This window comes from Capricornis sumatraensis, chromosome 12 (assembly GCF_032405125.1).
Source record: "Capricornis sumatraensis isolate serow.1 chromosome 12, serow.2, whole genome shotgun sequence".
Taxonomy (NCBI): domain Eukaryota; kingdom Metazoa; phylum Chordata; class Mammalia; order Artiodactyla; family Bovidae; genus Capricornis; species Capricornis sumatraensis.
The window spans coordinates 43,665,739-43,677,445 of NC_091080.1; the positions used below are offsets into that span (position 1 = coordinate 43,665,739).

The following is an 11,707-nucleotide window of genomic DNA, read 5'->3' on the forward strand; positions in this document are numbered from 1 at the left end:
CCTGGCCAGGATTCCTGCAAGGGGCACCCACTCGTGCTCTCCTGTCCCTTGTCATGCATGTCACCTTGTTGGTCTCAGCTCATAAGAGGCCCTCGACATCTCTTGGAGGACAGGGCCAGGCCTGGGATATTGACCCTGGGTGAGGGTCAGAGCAAAGTTGGGGCTCTCCTTGAGAGTCCTCAGAACAAGGACCTTGGGTGGGAGCACAGTTGAGGGTCTTCTCTCACATCACAGGGCTTCTGATGCTCACCTCGCAGGATAATCGTGGGGTGGAATTGTAGGGGGGCAAGAATGGGGAGCTGGCATTTCCGATGGGGCTGAGGTCCAGAGCAACTAAATGGTCAGAGGATGGGAGGTGTTTGTCCCAGGTCAAGGATCACGTCAAACTTCACTGATTAAACATTATCCCTTTAAAGACCTGAAGCAAATTTAGGATAGAGCCTTCAGTCTCCCTAATAGGGATGCTGTGGCAGGGGCAGGTCCTCTGGCAGCCACTGTGGCTTGAAGCCACATGCCTCACCCAGCCTTTTCCACATTACATTCTGGTGGCTCCACTAAGATAGAGAATCTTAGGGCAAAGCTGAGTTGGAAGACACCTGAGAAAAGAATTGATGGTGTTGATGGTGACGATGACAGTGGTGGGCTCCCAAATGCTTCCTCATGCATTTCTCCAGTTTTCTTCTTTATTTGCTAATAATCCCTCAGCAAGGATCATCAAGTCAGGTGTCAAGGTTACCATATCAGCAGCCACTTTCAAAGTCAGAACATAGCAAAGATCTCCAGATTGGGTGTTACGTGGGACAAGATTTCCCTTTTCCCAGATCAAGCAGCCAGACCAAATGGTACTCAGGGACCCTGCCAAGGCTTTTTCTTGCCCCATAGGGGAGGTGGCTACAGACCAGCCCTGGGAGATGGTGAACGGGGCTGGCCGCAGCAGCAGGAGTCATGCCTGGGCCCTGCTGGATGGAAAAGGAGAGGGTAGAGCCTGGACTCCATGGACCACTGTGGAGGGGCCTGAGAGTCTCAGACTGGGTGCTCTATCCTTAGCTTGGTCAGACTGGCTAATGGCTTCTGTGACTTCAGCCCCAGTAGCTGGAGTGTGGGATAAAAGCCAAGGATGTACCACCAGACCAGTCAACTTACACCTCGCAGAATTTGCACTTGCATGGCAGAGAGTTGCTTTTTGGTATCTGACTGATGGCCCATGCCTTTGGGGCAAGAACCAGAACTGCAGTAACACAGACTCCATATCCCCTGGGAGACTGTGCTCCACACTGGACAAGGCCGATGTAAACAGATACCCTCTGTGCCTGGAGGACTTGGTAGTGGTTGCTGTTGTTCAGTTGCTCAGTCATGTCTGACTCTTTGTGACACCATGGACTGCAGCCCACCAGGCTCCTCTGTCCATGGGATTCTCCAGGCAAGAATACTGGAGTGGGTTGCCATTTCCTCCCCCAGAGGATCTTCCCTACCCAGGGATCGAACCTGTATCCCCTGCATTGGCAGGCGGATATTTTACCACTGAGCCACCTTGGCAGCTGGACTTGGTACCCCAGTGATAAAGAGGGACATGAAGGTTGCGGGAAAGGCATGAAGAGTCATGAAGTCCAGGATGGCTGATGGAAGAGATCCGCGTTTTGTGCTGGCATGGCTTTCTTTGTCCCTGCGGGGGGTAGTTTTCGATCCTCGGACTGGGCTTCTGGAAAGAGCCAGCCGGGAGGAGGAATCTGAAGGTGGGTGAGACTGGATGGAATTTGCATTCCGAGATTACGGGCCTTTAATTTCTGCAATCAGCTCGCGGCTCTGCAGCAAAAAAGCCGCAGCACAAAGCCGAGCCGGCCGCGAAGTGGGTTAGGGCGTTATATAAGCCCCGGCGGGAGGGGAGACGGCCCTCTCCGCGCTCCGCAGGCGGATGCAGAGCGCGGGTGACCGCGGGCGGGCGCGGGCCGCGCTGACGCCGGGCTGCTCGCGTCGCCATGGAGACGGGCGGGCGCGGCGCGGCTGTCAGCGGCGGGCGCGCGGCCGCGGGGGGCTGCGGGAGGAAGGCGCGGGCCGCGGCCGGGACCCTCGCGGTAGAGATGGACTTGCATTGTGATCGCGCCGCCGAGCCGCCGGCCGCCGAGCCGCCGTCGGGGAAGATCAACAAGGCCGCCTTCAAACTGTTCAAGAAGAGGAAGCCGGGCGGCGCGATGCCCAGCATCTTCGGGGTCAAACACAAAGGGGACGGCAAGGGCGCGGGGCCGGCGGGGCTGGTGCGCAGCCGGACGCACGACGGGCTGGCCGAGGCTCTGGCGCTGGAGGGCGGCCGCCGCGAGGAGCCGCGCGCGGGCGGCGGGGACGGGGCGCGGCCGGGCCCCGCAGCCCCCCGGGCGGCCCCGGGAGGCGCGGGCCCGGCGGCCGGCGGCTCGGTGGCCAAGTCGCACAGCTTCTTCTCGCTCCTGCGGAAGAACGGGCGGCCCGAGAGCGGCGGGGCGGAGCAGGCCGACGCGGGCAAGGCCGGTGGCAGACAAAAGCGGGGGCTGCGGGGGCTCCTGGGCGGCGTGCGCTGGCGCAGGAAGGACCGGCGGCCCCAGGACGCGGCGCCGGCGGGGCGCGCGGGGGCTCCGGGCGGCCTGGCGCGGCCGGGCTCGCTCACCGCCAGCCTGGAGTGCGTCAAGGAGGAGGCGCCCGCGGCCGCGCGCCAGCCGGAGCCAGCAGGTGAGCCCGCGGCGGGGGAGCCCGAGCCGGCCTGCGCCCCGGGAGAGGGCGCCTCGGGGCCCGGGCGGCGCGCCGAGCGGCCCCGCGCGCCCCCCGAGCCAGAGCCGCGCGCCGGGGAGGGCCGGCCGGCCGAGGACGCCGCGGGGCCCGGGGCCGCGCCGGCAGAGACGGCGCCCCGGGCAGATTCCAAAGGCGGCCGCGCGCCCGCCGCCCCCGACCCTTCCTCGGTCGATCCGCCCTCCGACCCATCGGCCGATCGTATTTGTCTGATGTTTTCTGACGTGACTTCACTGAAAAGCTTTGACTCTCTTACAGGCTGCGGAGATATTATCGCAGACCCCGAGGACGAGGCCGGGCCCGGCTGTGCCAAGCACGCCCCCGGGCCGGGCCAGCCGGGCCCCGCCACAAAGCCGCCGGGCGTGGTGGCCTACCAGGGAGGCGGGGAGGAGATGGCGAGCCCGGCCGAGGCGGACGACTCGTACCTGCAGGAGTTCTGGGACATGCTGTCCCAGACCGAGGACCAGGGAGAGGGGCCCCAGGGAGGAGCGGCCCCGGCGTCCGACGCGCAGGTGGCTCCCGAGACCCCCAAAGAAGCCAGGTGTGCGGAGGTGACCAAGGACGCATCCTCGGTCAAGCGCCGGAGGCTTCACCAGGTCCCCACGGAGCTCCCCGCGAAGGAGGAACCCAAGCATCAGGACAAGGAGCCGCAGGAAGGCGTCCCCAACAGCGACGAGGGCTACTGGGACTCCCCCACCCCCAGGCCGGAGGAGGACGGCGGCGCGAGAAAGACGGGCCTCCCCCGGGACAGCGACAGCGGCGACGAGCTCTGCGCCGCCGAGCCGGATCGAAGCCCCGCGGCCCTGCCCGCGGCCCCCACTGCCAGCGAGGAGACATCCTGCTCGTCCCGGTTAAAGCCCGTGTCTCCGGTCACCATCACCTGCCCCCTGCGAACGCCGGGGAGCCTGCTGAAGGACTCCAAGATCCCGGTCAGCATCAAGCATCTGGCGAACCTTCCATCCAGCCACCCGGTGGTTCACCAGCCACCAGCCAGGAGCGAGCTGCCCAGAACCAAAATCCCGGTGTCCAAGGTGCTGGTCCGCCGGGTCAGCAGCCGGGGCTTGGCTGGGACCACCCTCCGGGCCGCGGCATGCCACGATAGTGCCAAAAAGTTGTGAGGTCTCCGAGGCCGAGGTGGAGGGGCCGCATGTTGAGGAATACAACTTTGTCTGGAAACTGCTAGGACAAATGTTCCATCCCCAGAGAAAGGCCTTGCCAACAGTCCCCACTCGGAGCCTGGACCCAGGAGCTCTGCCCCCAGGCAGGGGAATGCTGCACAACGGGATTCCCCCTCCAGATAATTCCCTGAGGATTCTTTTCAAGCACTTTTTTCCCCTTTTTAAACCGCCCCCCCCCCCCCCGCGCCACTTTCTTTTTTTCTTTATTGCACCGAACGTTCAGAAGTCACCTTTACTTGCCTTTGCAGAAAATAAGACAACCCAACCTAAGGAGGCATCATGCCATGATATTTGGCCGTGTCACCGTCCAGCGGGCCTCCAGGAACCATCTGAAGAACCAGAGAGGAGCCCTTCTCTTCCTGACACTTTACTTCCTTATTTTCCTTTTCCTTTCCAGGGGAAAAAAGAAAAACAAAACAAAACACCCTTTGCTGTATCACTGTGTGGGAAACACCTACAAAGCTGAAAGAGCCAGGTACTTACCCAATGAGCAGAGGCAGGACTGATGGGCAGAAAACCTGCTGTACTTTCAGTTGCTAGGTATGCAAATAGACATATATCTACCACTAAGATGATCAGAGTTTGGGTTTGGTGGGTTTATTTAGATCATTTGTTTGGGGAGAAATAAAAACCTCAGCAGAGAAGGTTTTTTTTTTTTTTTTTTCCTCTCTCTCTCTTTTTTTATTTCCCCACCCAGTGCAGAGATGAGGACCAGGGCAAGATTTCACTAAATGCCAACAGACGCAGTGTTTTAGCATTTATGAACTATAACCTTTTCATGTGTAGATAACGCATCTTTTACAGATTATCGAGCTGTTAACCTTTTATAATCTGTCAGTAACCTCCAGTTTAAAATCTGGTTTTATAGCTAGACACCGTAACCGCTCCCAAACCATTGATGTTCTTTTATGTACTGTAGACAGAAGCAGTTCTCTTTTTGTTTTATAAGGGTTCTCTGGCTTTCAGTGCAGGGGGAAAAAAAAATCCATTGTGTTGATGTCCCAAAGGAATGGTTCTGCCTTGTCTTGGGTAAAAGTCTGTTTGTCACCCTGGACCCTGGTTTTCAGAGATTTTTACCTTGGTTATAAAAATTTCGGATTCAACCGTGTCTCAGTATGAGGAGTCCAAAATAAGGAACACGTAAAGAAAAACAATAGAAAATGTAGTTTCTTCATTGACTTCTTCTTTATGTCTTAGGACTGAGCCACATATGTTAAGAATATGACACTGGGAAACTTATGTATCGTTAACATTGTGTGCCAAGATTATTTTTGAAAAGTGGTTTACTTATATGTGTGTTTTCTGTTATTTTAGATGAAGCATTTATTTCAGAAAGGGTTACCATATGCCTTGATAGTTTGAATGATAAACTGAAGTCTTTCCTAGAATGCTATTAGGGTCTAATGGTTATAAAATATCTTCTTTGAAACATTTCAGTGTATTTAATCAAAAGATCAGAGCTTCTACTAGGAGATGGTTCATGGTATTGGGGAGATTCGTATTCAAGTGAAACCACACACACATAAAAGACATGCACACTTCTCTCCAACTCTCATTTTCCAGGGAGATTCCCTAAGTAATGAACTGGTGGTACCTGCTTGTTAAGTTTTTTTCTGTTTTATAAAAGAAAGAATAAGGCAAGTATATGAAGATCTATTTTAATAATATGAAAGAAGTCACAAACTAAACAGACATCAAAGGAATATAAATCCTAGCCAATAGCACAAAGCAGGTTGTTCCCCATTTTAAACCTGCAAGGACTCCATTAGAAGAGGTGGTAGAAATTGACTGAATTTATTTATTATTCAGATTACTGGCTTTTATTGCATCATGTCAGATCCTTAATGTTATTTCAAAGTAGTGTTTTAATATTTAATTTCTTATGTCTGTCGATGAGATCTCGTAGGCTGACATAGCCTTAAGCACTCTGAATACACCACCAGGAATTCATAAAGCAGCTCACACGTGCTCACGCACTCAGCTGTGCACAACCAACAGACAAAGGCGTTCACCGTGAACTTGGAGGTGTCTTAGAGATTAGTTTTGTCTTGAGAAAGGGATATGAATTAGATTCAACACTAATCATACTACTTAGACGCAAAATATGTCCATTTTCCCCTAGTGAAGGGGAGGGAACATAAATTTTATTTCTAGCTGTAAAACAAAGGATCTTTATTTTCTTCCTGTGCATCTTCTTGCAGGGGTTATAGTCTCCCCAGCCTGAGTCCATGACAGAGTTCGGTTTGTTCAGTAGCACAGGGAAGGTAGAAAGCCCTAAAGGACTGATGAGAATATTGTAATAGAAAGACAACCTATTTATCTATTTTGTAAGCACTGGAACAAACTAGTTTTGCTTTCACAGTTTTGGGACTTATTTCTACATTTGTACCTCTGTGTTGTGTCTTTTTATTAGCAAACAAAAATGTCAGCAAAGTTTACCTTAATTTCTCCTTACCTGTCAGTGAACCATTTATATAGGATTTAAACTATTTTTTTCTGTTCTTTTTCCCATATCTTTTTCTTTTTTTTTTTAAACTCTCTATCTTTAAGAATTCTGTCCACACTAGTCAGATGAAGGATTCAGGCAATGAATAAAATGGCCTCAGTCACTGATGGGAAATCAAGATCAGTGTAGGGAGCTGTGTCTTAACCTTTTCCAACCACAGACAAGGGATTGTCATTGCCTTTTTGTGTCAAGGGCTACTTTCTCTTAGTCATTTTCATAGATATTGTATTCTAGAATTTTAGTAGATTTACATTCCAGTAATTATTAACGCCATTACCTAATTTGGCCATAGTTGCTGTTTTTTAAAGGAAAGGATTGGATATGGGCTGCTGACACCTTTCCTGTGAATCTATGATGCTAAAATACTGGGTTGAGACCCTTTAGTCAAAGAGTTGGCCAAATTCTGTAGGAAAAAGTCAAATCAATTGTTTTGTTGTTCATTCACTAAATCATGTCTGACTTTCTGCCACCCCATGGATTGCATCGTGCCAGGCTCCCCTGTCCTTCACTGTCTCCTGGAGTTTGCTCAAACTCATGTCCGCTGAGTTGGTGATGTCATCCAACCGTCTCATCCTCTAGGTCCAAATCAATTGTTGGCCCTCCCTTTATCAGTCATTTTAACAACCTGGCACAAAAACAGCCTGACTTCAGCATCTATGTTACCTAGGCAGTGTGGCTCGAACCCCTGTGCTTCTTTTAAGATTTTCTTGCTTCCATTAGCCCCAGAGCATTTTGAGTCATCGCTAGAGGAAATAGATTTGCATTATGTCACCTAATAACAACAATGGAATGTGGAACATTAAAGACTTCCTTTAGCTCCATTTCCCACAAATTATCTGCCTATTTAAATACAAATTGTGTGATTTCTATGAAAGTGATGACTCAGGAGTTTAAGGGTTTATTCATTAATCTCAGAAATAGTTTTCAGGTATTGGCACTTCCATGAATATTCACATAGCCCTTTACCTTCACAGTTGTTAAAGTAGAAAGATGGTATTAGGGGTGGCGGTGTCTTTGGCTGAACTTTGAGTTTCTGTTATTTACGTTCTTTGTCAGATTAATTTTCCGAGACGTTTTACAGTTAACTTTGGCTGAAGAGACTGGTTTGCGAGCTTTCTGATCTCTCCTTTGGTTTCCATCCTGTTTCCTTGGTGACCTCAGGGAGCAGTACTGGGATGCTGTTCAGCATGTTCGCCTGTTTTGACACTTGCACAGTGGAGCTTGGTCCTCACTCACATTCTAGATTTCTCTCTTAATAGACTATGTGGATGTGGCCCCCTGTGCTTGGCTTCTACGTTCACATGTATACTCAGCTCCCCTTATCACTGATAAAAAATTAATGCAGGATTCTTACACCATTAAACATAAGGAAAAAGCATCACAGTTACCTATTTTTTCCTGCCATTGCTATTGTTGTTCACTCGCTCAGCCATGTCTGACTCTTTGCGACCCCATGGACTGCAGCGCACCAGGCTTCCTTATCCTTTGTTACCTCCCAAAGCTTGCTCAAACTCATGCTGACTGAGTTAGTGATGCCCTCCAACCACCTCATCCTCTGTCACCCCCTTCTCCCACCCTCAGTCTTTCCCAGCATCAGACACATTTCCAATGAGTCAGCTCTTCACATCAGGTGGCCAACGTATTGGAGCTTCAGCTTCAGCATCAGTCCTTCCAATGAATATTCAAGGTTGATTTCCTTTAGAATTAACTGGTTTGATCTCCTTGCTGTCCAAAGGACTCTCAAGAGTCTTCTCCATCACTGCAGTTGGAAAGCATCAATTCTTTGGTGCTCAGCCTTCTTTATGGTTCAGCTCTCACATTCATATGTGATTGAGGATGGCCCATTAGAAGTACCTGGGTGAAATAAGAGGAGAAACTGAAGTACTCCAGCCCAATTCCCACTTCCCTTCCACTAGCCAGGCAGACTGAGGGATGAACAGCACAGTTCTTATTTAGGAGTCTTCAGTTTTGTACGCACAAATATTTAAAAGGAGTTTAGGAGCCAAAGACCAACAGGGCAGCCTGGTTTCTCAGGTAGGAAAACCAGAGGCCAACATTTATTAATACTTGTTGAAGGGAGGGGGTTATAACAGGTGATTTGGGCATGTGGTCCCTCCTCAGGGCAGACCCTGTCCTGCTCTGAAGGTTGTCTGAAGGCCACCGTGCATTGCCTGTCACAGCCTTTTCACTGTGACGACCACGGAGAGGAGGCAATTTGTTGCAACACTAGCCACTTCTGAGGAAAGTTATCTTCCCAGACAATGTTTCTAAGGACTGATTCAGAATGATCATTTGATGATTATGGAAAGCAATTCCTTCTCAAACTGAAAAACAAAAGGTTAAAATAGCCACTAAGCCTCCAGAACTGAAAGTGGGCATATCTGATTTTGATATTTACTTTTAACTCAATGCAACACATATTCAAGGGGCTTATACTGGATCTCATGCTTAATAAAAACCCATTCAGTTCGGAGTTCACACATAGCTGTACTGGAATCAGACATTCTTAATATTCATTAGAAACACCTTTATTTCATTTTATACTTTTATTTATTTATTTTGCTGATAGTCTGTGGGTTGGAGCAGAATGCAGTGAGACTAAACAAGGGCGGTATGGATTAAGTCAAACATATTCCTCTAAAAGGGCTTCCCAGGTGGCGCTAGTGGTAAAGAACCCACCTGCCAATGCAAGAGCTGTAAGAGACGCAGGTTTAATCCCTGGGTTGGGAAGATTTCCTGGAAGAGGGCCTGGCAACCCACTCCAGTGTTCTTGCCTGGAGAATCCCAGGGACAGAGGAGCCTGGCGGGCTACAGTCCAGAGGGTCTTAAAGAGTCAGACACAATGAAGCAACTTAGCACGCACACACATATTCCTCTAAAAGTAAGAATAGTAATTATACAGACAATTAACATTTGTCGAGTACTTACTTCATGCCAGCCCCTTCCAGGAGCTTGACAAATATTTACTCAGTCCTCTCACAGCCATGTGGGTTAAGTGATGTTACCTCCCTCACAGAGCATATCTAATTCATCCTTTTGGTTTACTTCTATCCCATTCATTCCATCCATCCCTTTCTTTTTCTCTCTTCACCCAGGACAAGGATAGACACTCTTTAATGATTTACAGTAATACAAGCACTATGAACTGCTAAATCTCATCAACAGCTCACTTTCAATAGAGAAAGTGCTCACGCATGTCATGCAGCTGAGAATTGGGTTTGCGTCTGAGATGGTGGTATTCAGCATCGTTCCGGGGGAAGGCTGCTGCTGGGTACTATTTAGAGGCAGACAATCCTCCTTGCTTGGGAGGGATCTGCACCTTCTTGGGATTAACTTCAAAAGTGTAGACAGACATCTCTTCTGTTGTCATGGTGATACTTCTGCTCTGATAGGATTTCAGTCATGCTGAGCACGTTTCACTTGTTTTTCTACCTTCAGCCCAGTCTAGGCTGGTTCTGTGTATCCTGTGTTGTTTGTTGAACTAGTAGCTGGTGGAGTGACACCCACCTCAACATGATTCTGAACTGCAGAGACAAACTCCTGGCTCTTTCGAAAGTAGTACATCCCACGTTCTATCTCTGGTCATTGAATGCTGGCCTGGATTTTCTAATTTGTTCATTCATTCAACTAATATTTCATGCACACCTCTAAGTCTAAACCTATGCTGTGCATTTACTGTGAGCTGAGATGGTGCTCTGTTTTTGTTGACATTCTGTCCACAAAAATCAGGCAAGGTGGGGCTTGGTTCTGTTCTATGGAGGAGGAAAATGATGAAAAGGTAAAATACCTTTTCCTTTTGGAAAATGGCAGCAATTTAGCAAGCCACTGACAGAATCTGGACCAGAAATCTAACTCTATTGCTTGTGCTTTAATTATAAGTCTCTTTTAGACATCTGATTAAATTTATGTATGATTTAGTTAAGAAACTGATTAAAGTTCTGAACTGCAAGAGTCAAACCAGATTTTTATGATGGTGGATACCATTAAAAGGATGACTGTTTCAGTTAAAAGTGGACTTGATTTTTTTAAAAAAATTATTTGATGGCCTTTGTACATGCATGTCTGAAGGGAAGATCTTGGAGCTAGCAGGGTTGTTTTTTTTTTTTTTTTTCCCCTCACTTGGCCAGTCAAAAATTTAGGCCATACCCACCAATTAGTGCATGCTAGCAGGTCTGCATACAGATTTTATAATCTGATGACTGCTTTGTCAATAATGAAAACCAAGACAAGCAATTTCAATTTGGCAGGTTACAACCTGTTTTCTTCCACTCTGATTCTATGAAGTTGCAAGTGTCAGTGTTTAGGGAAAATCATTTTGAAATGCATCACTGTTACAATTAAAGAGGTTATTTTATTCATATATGGGCTGCCCACGCTTGGTGAAATGCTTTTTTAATGAGAAGCAGTGAAAGAATTTAATCACAGGTGATCATTGTGTTGAATAGTAAACTGGGGTAATTTTTGGAAGTTACTCAATAATTAGGTAGAGTAACTTTCTGCTCTATGTGAGATCATTTCTAATAAAACATAATCTAGGTCACTGGTTGTTAGAGACATAATACATTTTCTCAGATCCACACCTAATACACTAAAAAAGAAAATGCTAGAAAGAACTGATCAAATGACACAGGGGCATTACATGGACACACACGAAAGACTGGTTATCATGTCATGAAATGAAATGGACCCAGGGTGCCTGGAGGAGTTAGTAACCCTTCTCAGATATGCCCCACTACAGAGTTATTTCTAAATAGAAAACCTCTAACAAAATAATGTCCAACATTGTATACATTTAGATGAACAGGAAGGATCAGATGGTGGTATTTTTTTTTCCAAGAATATCAGGGGAAATGGTTTAGATGTTATAGACAAAATAAATTCCTGTCATCTTTTAATGGACTCCAGCTACATACCACTCTCATTGCTAACTTCAGTTTTGCCCAAGTTATTTATAGAAAATATCTCGGTGTGATATAGGGAATTGCAGGTTGTTGAAAATAAAGACAAAGAAAATCCAAATAAGAAACTCCATATTTCTAAAATTAGTTTTCCTGAAAGTCAAACGTATCTCTGAGGACAAGCTTTTGGCTGTATTATTTTTGTGCACAGGAGGAAAGTTGTTAGTAGGTTTATAGATATTATTTTTATAATAGAATGTTAAACTCCCCCAGCATCAGAAATTGTCTCCTAAAATTACTCTATGTTTTTAAGACTTGTTTTTAAAAAGGATTCTAAATAACAATAGGGTCTTTTCTTTTTCTCCTCTCCA

At 48.0% G+C, this 11,707-nt stretch overlaps 1 protein-coding gene across 2 annotated transcripts; it reads left to right on the forward strand.

The window, feature by feature from the left end:
• The first annotated feature begins 1,976 nt into the window (after nt 1-1,976).
• On the forward strand, nt 1,977-3,872 carry AMER2 (APC membrane recruitment protein 2). 2 transcript variants are annotated; one of them, XM_068984783.1, is made up of 2 exons: nt 1,977-2,721; nt 3,010-3,872. In XM_068984783.1, exons 1-2 carry the CDS (start codon nt 1,977-1,979, stop codon nt 3,870-3,872), a joined length of 1,608 nt encoding a protein of 535 aa, XP_068840884.1. The 2 variants fall into 2 exon arrangements, with proteins under 2 accessions (XP_068840884.1, XP_068840883.1); XM_068984782.1 differs by having other exon boundaries at nt 1,977-3,872.
• The last annotated feature ends 7,835 nt before the right edge of the window (nt 3,873-11,707 follow it).